The sequence below is a fragment of the Chanos chanos genome, chromosome 12 (genome assembly GCF_902362185.1).
Source record: "Chanos chanos chromosome 12, fChaCha1.1, whole genome shotgun sequence".
NCBI classification, from domain to species: domain Eukaryota; kingdom Metazoa; phylum Chordata; class Actinopteri; order Gonorynchiformes; family Chanidae; genus Chanos; species Chanos chanos.
In genome coordinates, this window is record NC_044506.1 from 12,284,451 (window position 1) to 12,299,450 (window position 15,000).

The following is a 15,000-nucleotide window of genomic DNA, read 5'->3' on the forward strand; positions in this document are numbered from 1 at the left end:
GCACATTTTAAAGTCTACTACACTTTCACTTTATTTTCTCACGCCTCATTTTTTTTCCCTCTCCATCCCGTTCTCTGCAGCCACTGCAAATAAACAGGAGAGCCATTTGTTAATGGAGACTCGGGCTAGAATTCCTGGCCTTGACTGTTAAGGCTTGAAGTGGAAATGTGTCTCCACATTGATTGGGAAAATAATAATCACAGCGTAGCAATGAGATATTCTCATAGTTATAAACGTGCATTACATGCCTATAAGTGATGGGGTAGAACGAGAATTTCATATTATGAAATACAACCGTATGTTTGTCATTGGCGGCCTCAGTTGCTGAAGGTTTAGGGTAACATGCCCTAAGGACTTCCAGGTTCAGTCATCCAATGTACCTTCCATATGAATGTCTATTTTTGTGGGTTCTTTATTTGGGATGGGTATTTATTTATTTAGCAGAAGCAACAAACATGATATTTCTCAGATATCAGCAGGGAAGCAGACCCCGGGTGCACATTGATTTATACCTAATAAAAACAGAGAGAGCTAATAAATGATGCCTTTGAAGTGCAAGCACTGAGTCACAGTGCTGAATGAGTTTAGCACAGATCTGTAATCTATCCCCCAAAGCCCCCCACCCCCCCAAAATAAAAATCACCTCAGACACAGAGAGCAGTCCGTTAAGCTTTTCCCTCCTGGGACAAACTTGCAACACGGCCATGGTTTCTTTCTGGATTTCCCCATGGATTAAGCTGCATTTGTGTGTGTGTGTGTGTGTGCATTTGGGATGGGGTGGTAGTGAGTAGCTATGTGTGGGTGGTGGGGGGGTGAGACTGTGTTCAGGGGCGTTTATGATGAAAGCGAGTGTAATTGTAACGTGAATTACATATCTTATGTCCCTTCCTTCTTTGAGGTTGTCTTTTCAACACATGAAGAAGGGCTTGACTGAAAGAAGTCATGACAGGGCTTTAGACTTTTAGGCTCTTTCGTTACAGTCTTTCTGCCTAAGTTTTTAGAGAAATTCTATGAAAAAAAAACTGCTTCAACAACTGATAATAATAATAATAATAATAATAATTATTATTATTATTATTATTATTATTATTATTATTATTACTATTTTTATTATTATTATTACTATTGTTTATTTATTTATTTTATTAACCCTCCTCTTTTGTCCTCTTTCTCCTTCACACTCTTTCTCTCTCGCCCTCTTTCTTCTTCACACTCTTTCTCTCTTGCCCTCTTTCTCCATCACACACTCTCTCTCTCTCCAGGATCTGCTAGTCGTCGTTGTTTACTGGACGTTAATGGTGTTGCTTACTGGGGTCCTCCGAGCTTCGCCCGATGCGTCTCACTTGAATATAGATATTTACATTTATCTGTAAGTGCTTCTCCTAGAATTCAGTGTCTCTCTCTCTCTCTCTCTCTCTCTCTCTCTCTCTCTCTCCCTTTTTCTCTCTCTCTCTCTCTTTCTCTCTCTCACTCACTCTCTTTCTGTGCTCTTATCTCCACTGGACTCAAAGAAGTGCCTTTCTCTCTCAAGGTGAGGGAAGTCATCCATTTTACACTGAGTGCTCTAGATCTGCTTTGATATTGATCGCTAAGCCCCTTGGTTAAGTTAAAAAAAAAAAAAGTGCTTTCTTTTGAAATTGACTGGTTCGGTCTGAATAAGTTTTATAAAGTAACTTCCCATCGTAAACAGCTGACTTTTTTTTTTTTTGTTTTTAATTTTCGATTTATGGAATTTGACTTTGATATTTTATGAACCGAGTTTACGGCCTGTTGTAATTCGGAAAGCTCCGGGGAGGGGGGGGGGGGGGCGGTCACTGAATCTCCGCAGGAAATTTGTAAATTTGTAACGTGATTGGACTGATTGCACTGTTAACCTGTTGACTAACCCCTCATTACAATCAGGCTATGTCTAATTAGTTTTGATTGCTATTGTCAGACGCTTCTCTGTGCTCCAAACACTGGCATCAGACTGCCCCCACCACCACCACCACCACAGCACCACTCCACCCACTCCACAAGAATCGATGTATTGTAGGGCTTTTATCCTGGACAGTCATAGAGAGAGGGGTCATGAGCTTGTTGTTTGTATCTCTGGGTTTGTATCAGACAGTAGATATCAATCTGTGGTTGGAAGCTACACCAAATCACACTGAGGAATCAATAATAGTTCTTAGCAACTTTCACTGGTTCTCCAACTTCAAAGTGTTCCTTCCCGCTAATAAATATAGTTACTTTTTGACCTTATACACCACAAATCCACAGCCTTTAAATAAACCCTTAGAGTGTTTATGTTGTCTCAGGCTAATCTAGGGTTACATAATGCAAACTCTCTCAGAGCTAGGTTTCATACGGGTGAAATTGTTGGGTATTTTCACGTCTCAGTGTTTTGCTTATCTCAGATCAGTCTGGGTATGGGAGTTATGACCTGTTCTTTCCCTCTTTCCATCCTGACAGTTACGAGAGCATCTTGCGAAGGGTCAGAGGACCCTGGCAGGGGAGGGCATGTCTCAGATCGTGAGGAATCTCCTGGAGTTAATGTCCCGTCAGAGCTATTACAGCGGTGACCTGTTATTCTCTGTGGAGATTCTCCGAAATGTGACGGACACCTTCAAGCGAGCAACCTACATCCCAGCTCCCGACGACGTGCAGGTCAGCGGACATGCACATTCTGTTAGTCAAACCTTAAAACAGCAAACACACTCTTCTACTTCTACAACACGCACTTCACGCTAGGGGGTGGGCGATATTTCGGATATACCCCGTGTGCCGCGGCTTGTTCTACGAGCGATGTAGTAAATGACTACATCGTGAACATGCAGTACAAATTGTCGCGTAATTTCTTTAAGCCGCCGGCATGAGACTTGCATTGGCGTTTCGTTTCTCTCACTCTCTCCTACGGCTCTCTCCCTCTCACAGACACAAAAAGAAAAAAAAAACTCACATACATACGTCACACACACTCGCCCGCCCATCCAGACCACTCTCCTGGATAAGTGTGTTTGACATATGTAGGTGAGACGTGTGTTTTTGTATCTGGAGGGAAAAGAGAGAGCCTGGAGAGAAGTGAAAGAGGTGAAGCACCAAAGAGAGTTTACACGTGTTGAGCTCGGAAACAGTAATAGAAGGTGGAGGTGGAAGAAGTGGTTCCAAAAAGAACCAGCTCTGGATCCATCGTCTGGCAGTGGTTTGGGTATCGCAAGGACGATGTTGAATAATTACTGTTTTGTTCAATTTAACTTGGTTGTAATTTCCCTCTTTTTGCATGCAAGTTTAAAATTGTTCAAATAGAAACCACTAATGATTATAAACAAGAATGTTTTAATGCAGACATATGTTGCAGGGGCTACAAGAATCATCACACTGGTGTGATTGTATGGTTCAAAGGGTTAAATTGTGCATTTATGAAATGCTTTAGAGAAGATTTCAAAATATCAAGATTATATATCATGTATCGCGATATAGCCTAAAAATATCACGATATTATTTATAGGCCATATCAACCAGCACTACTTCACGCACATGTTTACTTCTAGATATAAAGTCATAAGTGTGAACTTCAAGCACAAACAGTTGACAATGATGCTAGCTGTACTACTTCAGAACATTCTTGAATCATGTCTGGTGCCTCTTTTCACTTCCACAGAAATTCTTCCAGATTGTCAGCTTGATGTTGGACATAGAAAACCTTGAGAAATGGGAAGACGCTCACCAGGTAAATCATAACTGTCTATTCTTAACTGTTCTGTGTGGTTGTGTTTGCCTCAGTTTTCCTTTTATCGGTGTCTGGGAATAACACGCAACACATATTTTTTCATGTTAATTCTTCTCAACAGGCCATAGTCATTGATGCAGATTTCATTTTGTGAGGGATTAATAATAGGGTTAATTGGGCTGACATGGATCTGCTGTGTTGCTGGATGTTTTGGATTTTCTTCAGTAGGGTCACCACACTGAACGTGGATTAGATCTCTCCGTTAGATGGTGTGCGGCTTTAGGGCGTGTGAAATCTGGCCCTCGTGCTATTGTCTCAGAACCTAGGCCTTTAATTTTAAAGTCAGGAAACAACAGTTTGAATCCAGGCTTGTTTTATTCTCTTAATAAAAGCCTTGTATGTGTTAATGTAAACAATTTCTCCTTGTACTCATGCAAATTTAATTGCTCACTATCTATGCATGCATGAAGCATGTTTGTAAATGCATGCATATTCCAGGAACATTTCTTTTAAAATGTCAGACTGCCAGAAGGAATTTCCTTCCTTATTCACTTACTCAACACCCTGGGCTAGAGATTACTCTCTCTCTCTCTCTCTCTCTCTCTCTCTCTCTCTCTCTCTCTCTCTCTTTCTTTCTCTCATTGTGTGTGTGTGCGTGCGCGCATGCGTGTGCGTGTGTGTGTGTGTGTGTGTGTGTGTGCATGCATGCATGCGTGCATGTGTGTGTGTAAAGTAACTGAATGCAGTTCTTCAGTGTGTTTTACTCTGGTCTCAGTTCAGCATACTGAATGGTGGAGTGTCTCTATCATTAACACATGATCATAAATGAACACCTGTTAACTCCACAGACACACTCCTCTGACTCACACTGTTCACTCCACAGACACACTCCTCTGACTCACACTGTTCACTCCACAAACACACTCCTCTGACTCACACTGTTCACTCCACAGACACACTCCTCTGACTCACACTGTTCACTCCACAGACACCCTCTGACTCACACTGTTCACTCCACCGACACACTCTGACTCACACTGTTCACTCCACAGACACCCTCTGACTCACACTGTTCACTCCACCGACACACTCTGACTCACACTGTTCACTCCACCGACACACTCTGACTCACACTGTTCACTCCACAGACACACTCCTCTGACTCACACTGTTCACTCCACAGACACACTCCTCTGACTCTCACTGTTCACTCCACAAACACACTGTGACTCACACTGTTCACTCCACAGACACACTCCTCTGACTCTCACTGTTCACTCCACAGACACACTCCTCTGACTCACACTGTTCACTCCACCGACACACTCTGACTCACACTGTTCACTCCACCGACACACTCTGACTCACACTGTTCACTCCACCGACACACTCTGACTCACACTGTTCACTCCACAGACACACTCCTCTGACTCACACTGTTCACTCCACAGACACACTCCTCTGACTCTCACTGTTCACTCCACAAACACACTGTGACTCACACTGTTCACTCCACAGACACACTCCTCTGACTCACACTGTTCACTCCACAAATACACTCCTCTGACTCACACTGTTCACTCCACAGACACCCTCTGACTCTCACTGTTCACTCCACAGACACACTGTGACTCACACTGTTCACTCCACAAACACACTGTGACTCACACTGTTCACTCCACCAACACACTCTGACTCACACTGTTCACTCCACAGACACACTCCTCTGACTCACACTGTTCACTCCACAAACACACTGTGACTCTCACTGTTCACTCCACAAACACACTGTGACTCTCACTGTTTATGTGTTTGTGTGTCCATGCAATTGTATTTATGCATTTGTAAAGTTGTACATTTGTGCATTAGAACAAAGCAATTGGCTCAACCTCAATGCCCTTCAATAACAGACCCCACACACACACACACACACACACACACGCACACGCACGCACACGCACCATCTGGCCCATCATAAATGGAGCAGCGGTCTGGCTCAATAAGACTGGAATAAAAGTAAATATACAACAGACCAACAAATACAGTACACCAATAAAGACTTTACCAGGAAAGAGTTATGTTTGAATGCTAACAGAAATGAAATATCAAATTAATAACTGTCACACATTAGAAAGCAAAGAATACTTATTATATGAATTAGATAGGAAGGATGTGGGTGTGTATCACATAGAAAGTGAAAATGTTATGTGCTACAAGCCCAACAGAATTTGTAAAAGCTGACCAAACATCATAAGGAAAACGGAGACTGTAAGCTAAATCAAAGAGCCAACATCTTCTTTCAAACAAAGCAAAGGAGACACTCAACAAGACAAAAACGTGGAATATAGATCATTTTGAGATTAAATTAGCGTATTATATCTTCATCCATTCATTATGAGCAAAACAAAATGCAAATCTATTCAGACTGTCAATTGGCTGCATATAAACCGCCATCTGCTGCATATTAAAATGGTTTTAATTGGTGATAAGAAAAAAAAAAAGTTGGACAAGGAAAACAAAATGATGCCAAATGTTGTCAGTTCACCTCTGACTACAACTGCTTCTTCTCCCCAGCACAAGAGTCATTCATGACAGAAATTATAATTATGAATGCTCTCATTTTCATATGAAAAAGATAAAAAAAAAATCCAATAAGACTGAGTAATGACTGGTTTGAATCAGAAGCAGTATGATTAGGCTTGTGTCCTCTGAAACAAAGGCTGAAAGAATTCTGATGTGAGAGAAATATACGAAACCCAACAAAAACAGAGGTTAGGGCTTTAGGTGATGAAAACCACCGCATGTCTTATGTGAACATGTGCTGGTGTGTTTTTGTGGTTTCTGTGTGTGAAGTGTGTTTCGGTTTTTCCAGCTCTATTATGAACTGAAAGTTTGCAGTGATGTTCCTGAGAACTGTTGTATTACAGGACTCACAGTAGTTTAGAGGAGAAATGGGACTTTTAAAGGATGTGTGTGCTTTGTGCACGGAGCAAATAGCGAGTGAATAACAGTTTGTGTTTTGTGTTTATGCGTGAAAGTAAACAAACAGAATTTTTTTTTTTCTAAAACCGCAAAATATTTTAGACAGTACTGTTGGTGGTGTTGTGTTTATGTAAGAAAGGGAACCACACAGAGAAATTGAGTTATATAGTCGTGTTTGTATTTGTTCACATAGAGAGATGTGTGTGTGTGTGTGTGTGTGTGTGTGTGTGTGAACAGGATGGGGGTGGGCATGTGTGTGGGTGTGGTTGCGCTGAGAGGTTTTCTCTTTTTTGATGTCAATGCATATTTAACTTTGTCGACTGTCGTTTTTATGGGAGTCTCTGTCATTCTCAGGTCTCTCCGGGTTCTGTGCTGCTTATGCGGGTGGTTGAAGATTTCATCCACCTCATCGGAGAAGCCCAGAAGCCTTTTCAGAGTTTTCTGGTTGTCACCAACAACTTAAGTGAGTCCCTTGGAAACCTAGCACATTGTCTTTGCAAACTTCTTTAAGAACCTAACAGACGAACTGAAATCATTTCTGGTATAAAAAAAAAAGCACAGCTAAGAAAAATGAGCAAGACATTGGTTTCGGCATTTGTATAAAGTGAATCCTTTCTCTAAAGGGGTTTTTTTTTTTTTTAGCTTTATTAATTCATAAATCTGAGATGAACATTTCAATTCCAGAAGTTCAGCCAAATCGCTCAGATTTAATTCTTTTTTTTGTTTGTTTTTGGAACATGCAACTAAAGTGCAGAGTTTTCTGAAGATGTTTTTTTTTTTTTTTTGTCTTATAACCGTTACCTCTTTCCACCCCGCCAGTCATTACCATCCAGCGAGAACCAGTCTCGGCCGTCTCCAGTGACATTAACTTCCCCATGAAGGGAAGGAGGGGGATGAAGGACTGGGCGCGTTCTGCGGAGGACAAACTCTTCATCCCCAAAGAGGTCTTCACCTTGTCCTCAGAAGGTAAGCATGACGGCCGGGTGACTGATATTATGCGTTGGGGCTTTAGGCCTCGTTGAACCGAGTCTGAGTTTCGAAAGACTTAGACAATGTTGTTCTTTTTTAGCTCAGGTTTGTTGGCAGAAATTCAGAAGAGTTGATACTGTTTTTGAAACCTTTGTGATTATGTATAAAGCCAAGCCAACTCAAATGTGAAGTTCTAGAAAATGGAACAAGACCATGATGCATTTTATGAGACGGAGAGAGAACAGGAGTACATCAGTTGAAGGTAGTCTGTGTCTTAGGTGCTAAAAAGGGTCATTCAAAAAGACAGAATGGTTAAATAAATGACCAAATAAAGACAGGATTCAGTACGTGCACTGGAGAGAGAGAGAGAGAAATGGCTAACGATAGAGTTGAACTGAACAAGTAAAAAACAGTTGTCATTCTACTCCAATGTCTCAGATCCAGCCAGTCAATTTCCTAAACAAGGTAAACCTACTTTCACTCTACCTTTGGAGAACAGCCCACTGGATATAAAAATAAGATAGACTTGCTGTGCAGATACACATCCTTGTACCCACGCCGTCCTTTCGGAGATAAAGGGGCCTGTTTTCCTTCTCTTTATCTCTTGAAAGCCCTAAAAAGTGAAGCAATAAATATCTACATGCCATATACTTAACTGAGGGAGGACACATTAAAGCCAACCTTGGATTGTGAGTTGTGCTTGGTATTCGTTTACTTGATCAATTAAACATGCACTCAGAGCTGGTCTACCATTGATTGGCTGGTGATTGGCTGAAGACTTGCTCAAAGTGGATTTCTCAGTGTGATCGATGCCAAACATCTGGTGTTCTTTCAACAGTAATCCAGTGAAATCTACTGATGCCAGAAACATTGGTTGGCTGCATTGCATACAGCTGAGTTTATTATATCTAGTGTCAAAGGTAAACTATCGTTTTGTGTTCCTGACTAAAATATCGACGGTTTTGTTTTGGACTATGTTGGTCCACAATTATAATGAACTGGTGCAGTTGTTTTGTGCCCTGGCATGTGTTCAATATCTTCTGCATATTTGTTGTGTGCTGTGTGTTATTGGCAATTTTAGATGTAATTTTCATGCTTCAAGACATGTTCCCATGGGTACATAACAGTCCTCTGTGTTCAACTCTATTCAGCCTCATTCCATGTGCACTGAAACTTGATCATCCATATAGGCATGACAGTGGCAGCAGTAAGATGCATTAAAAAAGCTGTCAGAAATAATAAAAAAAAAAACACAATAGTCATGTAATTGGCTATCCATTTTTTCAGCTGTTTATTTCAGTAAGGTGAGTAGTGATCATTTTAGCCTGCTATCGTTTATAGTGTTTTAATCGAGGGTGGTGCAATTATACTTGGTATGATTAAATAAATCTAAAAATTAATTTAATGAGAGGCTCAGTGTTTTGTTGCAATGGAAACATGAATATTGCTTTACCGAGACTGCAGTGACTGCATAATTTGCACATAATGAAATTCGGTATCAATATACCTTACTACAGTATTCAATATGCTTGGATTCTCTGCCCCCACCCCCCACCCCCACCCCCCCTCTCTCTTTTCTCACTCTTTCTCTCATTTCCCCTCTATCATAACATTAGAACCATGTAATATTGCACACGCCTCCACTTATTCCACGCCTTTTCTGTCAATCCATTTATCTCTTTTCCCCTTTATCCCTCTATCTCCTTACCTCCTCATCCTTTTTTTTTCTTTTACCTGAGATGACATTTACGCAGGGACGCGCCTCTTTCTTGGAGCTTTTAGTCTTTGTAGGAGGGGTGGTGGAGAGAAAAAGAGAGGACTTTTGAGAGAAATGGGTTTTAGATAGGGAGCCCAGATGAAGAGATGCATAGGGAATAAAAGATGAGGTGCACCATGATGAGAGACGAACGAGAGGTCTGAATGAGGGTCTACATGGGAGTTGTGAGGGTGAAACTAAAAAAAAAAGAAAAAAAAGAAAAGGGGGATTGGCAGAGTGATGGATGGATAGATGGATGGATGGATGGATGGATGGATGGATAGGCCTGTGTTGTAGACCACAGTGAAGATGGGTTTTTTTTGTTTTTTTCTCTCAGAGAATTTGAATTTCATGCAGAGAATGATTACAAGCATCATGTTTTGTGTCACTTCTTACTAATTTCTTTTGGTCCATTCATTTCCATTTTGCTGTTCTCTCTCTCTGTCTCTCTCTCTCTCTCTCTCCATCCCTCCCTCCTTCTCTCTCTCTCTCTTTCTCTCTCTCTCTCTGTCTCCCTTTCTTGTTCTCTTCAAGCACCCTTAAGTTTAGAAATCTGTTGAAGTTGTTGGGGTTTTTAAAGAATCTATATGTACAACCACACAGAACAGGCCACAGAGGAGACTAGCCCTTTTTGTTTGGCATGTGTGTGTGTGTGCGTTTCTGTGTTCGTGTGTGTTCATGTGTGTTTCTATATGACTAGGGAGAACTGAGGTCATTCTGGTTTGAGACGATGTTTATGCATCACACTGCTTGACTTTGGAAGGCCCCAGGGAATCACAGTTCTGTTTCTAATGCTATTCTCGTCCTCTGTTTGCTCTGTTTGCAGAATCAGACGAAACTTCTTACTTTGTCATTGGAGCAATCCTCTATCGTACCCTTGGGCTCATTCTACCAGCGCCAAAGTGAGTGTAACTTGCGTGTGTGTGTGTGTGTGTATGTGTGTGTGTGTGTGTGGGGGTGGGTGGGACTTTGTGTTTGGGAGGGCTTTGAAAGAAAATGTTTGTGTTTATATGCATCTCTATGTTTTATATAAACAGCACCATTCCTGTGTCTAGTTATGGAAAATAGCATAATTGGCTTTGGAAAAATCTATTTGCAATTATGATTAACCAGCTTGCTCAGTTAAATAGCAATCACAAACACTGACTGTCTACAGTTAATCAAAGCAAACAGTTTCACAATGAATACACACATCCTTATTACTGACTGTCAAACTTCTAACTGTCAACTTCAGTTTTAAAAAGTTGGGGTGCATTTTTGCTTTTTGACCATGGAGCTCTTCTGTCTTTTTGAGATCTTGTTAAATCAATAAATCTTCTTCTCCTCCATTAAATGACTTTCCTGAACTACAGTTGGACCATATCTGTTTTAGAACCGATCAACTCCCAAAAAAGAATTCAGAAGAAGTTTACCAAATGGCTTTTTGGCTTTTTCTAGGAAAACTTCACCTCTTTTTTTTTTTCCTCAACAGACTTTATAATACTTAGAGACATGTAACACAGCGCTAGCGTGAAGTAGTCCATGTCATAATCTCATTAAGAGCGGAAGCTTTGCATAGTTGCTATCTGTTAAATGGTTGGTGTATCTATGTAGGGGCTTTTTTTTAAATGCATGTGTGTTTTAATAGGGAAATACCAACTCGCATGCTTTACATTCTCAGTACATAATTTAAAAAATTAGACAGACCGTCCTTCACGAAGCTTGATGTGGTTATACTTTAAAGTGAAGCAGATTTCGTGACGGGAGAGTGTTGTTTGGGAAGTGCTGTGGAACTGGGTTGCCTGTGCTTATGGAACCGGAACCAGGGGATCGTGTGCTCGGGATGTGTAACGGGTCCACGGAGGACATGGGTAGACTGGGTGTGAGGGAAGCTTAATGAGCCAGATAGGAACCATGTGGTCCTGCAGAGCTACCCCAAGCCTCAGCTCACAAGGGTGTACAACCCAAAATTTCAGCAGTCTGTGCACCGATCTTTTTTTTTTCTCCTCAAAAAAAAAAAGACCATGAGCGTCTCTACGCTTTACTATTCTCCTCATTTTCTTTCTTTTCTTTTCTGTAACCCTCACTCTATTTCTCCCCCTCTTTTTCAGCTCTCTCTCTCTCTTCTATTTCTTTTATTTGTTTTTGTCTTCTTTTTTTTTTGTTCATTCGTTTACTTCGGTGGGAGCACCGGTATTCGGGTCAGAGCTCCTGAGTGAACTTGATTACGGTGTGGGATATTGAATATGTATGAGAATCAGTCCAGTTTGTTTTCGGTTGACTTTTCGCATTGTGTCTCATTAATTTTCTCCAGAGAGCACACAAATCTCACACCTTCTGCTCCAGGGGGTGCAGGCACGTCTGATCAGTGTATGCCTGTTTGCCCCTCTGTGACCTGATTGCCACCTTAACCACACACACACACACACACACACACACACACACACACACATAGGCGCGCACATGTACACACACACGAACACAGACAAAGGAACACATACAGGCTGAGATGGTGCTTGAAGCTGACTCAGTCCTCTATCTTGTTTGTCTTTCTCTTCCTCTTTCTTTCTCTTCTTTCCTCTCCGTTCTCTCAGAAGTCCATTGGTGATCAGCTCTAAGATTCTAACAGTGACCGTGCGTCCTTTGCCCAAACCCAGTGAGCCAATGATAGTGGTGGAGCTAGCCCCTCTGCTCAATGTAAGTGGATTTTTACACCACACTGTCTAGCGTTCCATTTGTTGAGGCATACCATACAAGGCCATAAATCAAAGCATTTTCATTGTAAACTGTACAGTTAAATCATAATGAACTATAATTCGTTGTATGTGCACTTTAGGATTGCCATTGGCTATACCACATTCACCCAGAACCAGGACATATATCACACACAAAGCATTTTCACACTTTTATTCATCTCCTTCATACAAACTGTCATTTTTAATGAAGAAGAACTCCCTAATGACATTTATGTAACTTTAAAGCGATGTTTCCACTACGCAGAACATCACTGTCTGTATGGAAACTACGCCTTAAGATATTACGTATCCACAATACTGCTTTTCCCTCAGTCACAAAATAGAACCTGGATCATAACACATCAATTAAAACATGCAGTGTTCACAAACCACAGTGGAAGATTCATTATCCATGTTCCGTACATGAACAGTGTGGATGATGTGGGTGGGTGTCACTCGATCCATGACAGTACGACATTTACCACGTAATCAGTGACCTTCACATTTTCCTTGAATAGTGCCTTAAACGGCTGTGGAGATCTGCCTGAAACTGAAAGGCGCAGAGGCATGCGAGATAGCGAAAAAAAAAAGACAATAAAACGGATACATCAGACAGATGCACGTCTTAGGTTCAGAGACTGAAATTCGGTTACAAACCGAATTTAGAAGCAGGAATGAGCCCCAGAGAGAACTCCATTCATTCTCTGATGTTCCCTCAAGTCGCCATGGAAACCTGTGCCCACTCCACAGTTTTCAGAGGCTCGGAGAAGTGTGTAGATTATAGCGCTGGTCTGTGTGTGTATGTGTGTGTGTGTGTGTGTGTGTGTGTGTGTTTGCGCCTCTTGACCACATCTCTACACGTACGCTTGCCCCTTGCTACTGCCATCACCCCAGGGGGTCCTGCCCGGTTTACGTGGGGGGGTGGTGGTCTGAGGTGGTCTACAGTTGGTTGATTGCGACCTTGGCTGGACCCACACTTGATAGTGGTAGGGACAGATGTTAGGGGTGCAGGGGGCCAGGTCAGCTGTGGGGTATAGGTCATTGCTTTGGGACATGTCCTCACTGCATGGACATCTGCTCAGAGAATGACTTTCTCCACAGTGATCCAGAGATGTGCTGGGGGTTGGAGTGGGGGCAACACACCATTGTAACCCCCCCAAAGCGCAGCAGCTGTGGACTGTCTCACTCACTACTTAAGCTATGGTCATTTTCATCAGCACCAGATTAGACCACCTGTGGTCTGGAGCTAAAAGACCATAATCTTTATAGTCTTTGTAAGTATTTTGAAGTTACATTCAAGGACCCATTAAAACCCAGTTTCTAAAAAAAAAAATCACTATTATAATTCTTATCACTTCTTATCACTGACATTTCAGAGCCGAATCAAAATAATGATTGAATATACAGTCTGTGTCCACCACACAAGAAGTAATTTTGCTTTTAAAACAAGTATTAAATCCATATGTCACAGATTCAAAATGTGCTAATAAGGTCTAACCTGCTCCATGGCAGCTTGCAGAGCTGAGCTGGCATGGCATTAGTCCACACACACACACACACACACACACAGTTATTCGGACAGATCTCCTCTTTGCCAGTCTGACGTGATGAAATACAGACAGATGTAGATGCTGCGGAGACAGATGAACACTGAAAGCTCATGTCTGCTTATGTCACTGCTGCATGGAATGAAATCGAACAGGCGGTCATCTGTCAGTCAAAACGCCTCTCACATCATCTCACCTGTCATCTGAACCCATTCTGCAAACTCAGTCAGTCGCAATGCCATCCTCAACCACAAGGGGGCACATGTAGATGAGGTGGCGCTACCAAGACCAGACTCCAGCTCATTTTGTCCTTTGTTTTTTAACTCTATAAGATCATATAGATGATACAGTTTCACACATGCAGAACTTTCAGTTTCTGAATGTGCTAGTAGAGTTAAACAATGTGAACGATCACACTCTATCTAACTCCAAGTGGTCCATATTTAGGAAACTTATCTGGGATGCAGCAGTGAAAGAGGCCCAGGTGTCTTTGATCTCTCTCTGGGGGGTCCATGTGCCTCATTGTATACGTCGTAAGATCCCATTATGGTCAATGAGAGCTGTGCCAATGGTTTTCTCCCTTAAGAGAGAAATAATGGGCAAAACTGGGGCTGTGGCTGGGACAGATTAGTCAATTACAGCAGTCAATTCACTGATGAACCAATAAGTGGTGACTCACCCAGACACGCACCACTGATCTCTGATCAGGGACTGGCACACGGCTGGAACCGTGTGGAATCATCCCAGACTCCCCACAATCAATGGATAACAAATGAGTCTATAATGAATCATTCATAGTCTAGACTGAATGATTCCTAAAAGGGGGGGGGGGGGGGGGGTAAAAGGTAAACATGTTGCTGAAACAAAGTTAAATGTACTCTTTAGTACATGTGCTTCTCTCTCTCTCTGTCTTTCTCTCTCTGTCTTTCTCTCTCTGTCTTTCTCTCTCTCTCTCTCTCTCTCTCTCTCTCTCTCTCTACTCCCTCCTCCTTTTCTTACCTTCACGGCTTTTTTTTGTATCCTCCAGCTGAAATTGTGTCTCTGTGTCTGTTCTCTCTAAAGGGCACGTCAGATCCCCAGTGTGTCGTCTGGGACAACAGCAACCCGTGAGTCAAACAACTGCTCATTCAGAGACACACACACACATAAACACAGACACACACAAACACACACGAACGCACACACGCTAATGTACAACAGGCACACACACATACGAGCAGTCATACTTTGCATCTCGTACAGGCATATAGACACTCATGTATTTCAATATATAAACATCCTGTTACACACACATACACACACACACACACACACACACAC

At 41.9% G+C, this 15,000-nt stretch overlaps 1 protein-coding gene across 1 annotated transcript in view; it reads left to right on the forward strand.

The window, feature by feature from the left end:
* Positions 1-15,000, forward strand: part of adgrb2 (adhesion G protein-coupled receptor B2) — a 133,869-nt gene that overhangs the window by 58,999 nt on the left and 59,870 nt on the right. Inside the window, exons 8-15 of the mRNA XM_030789535.1 lie at positions 1,263-1,369; positions 2,455-2,649; positions 3,644-3,712; positions 7,049-7,157; positions 7,514-7,672; positions 10,246-10,321; positions 11,993-12,095; positions 14,743-14,786. Coding sequence (XP_030645395.1) covers positions 1,263-1,369; positions 2,455-2,649; positions 3,644-3,712; positions 7,049-7,157; positions 7,514-7,672; positions 10,246-10,321; positions 11,993-12,095; positions 14,743-14,786 — 862 coding nt within the window. The remainder of the gene's footprint in view (positions 1-1,262; positions 1,370-2,454; positions 2,650-3,643; positions 3,713-7,048; positions 7,158-7,513; positions 7,673-10,245; positions 10,322-11,992; positions 12,096-14,742; positions 14,787-15,000) is intronic.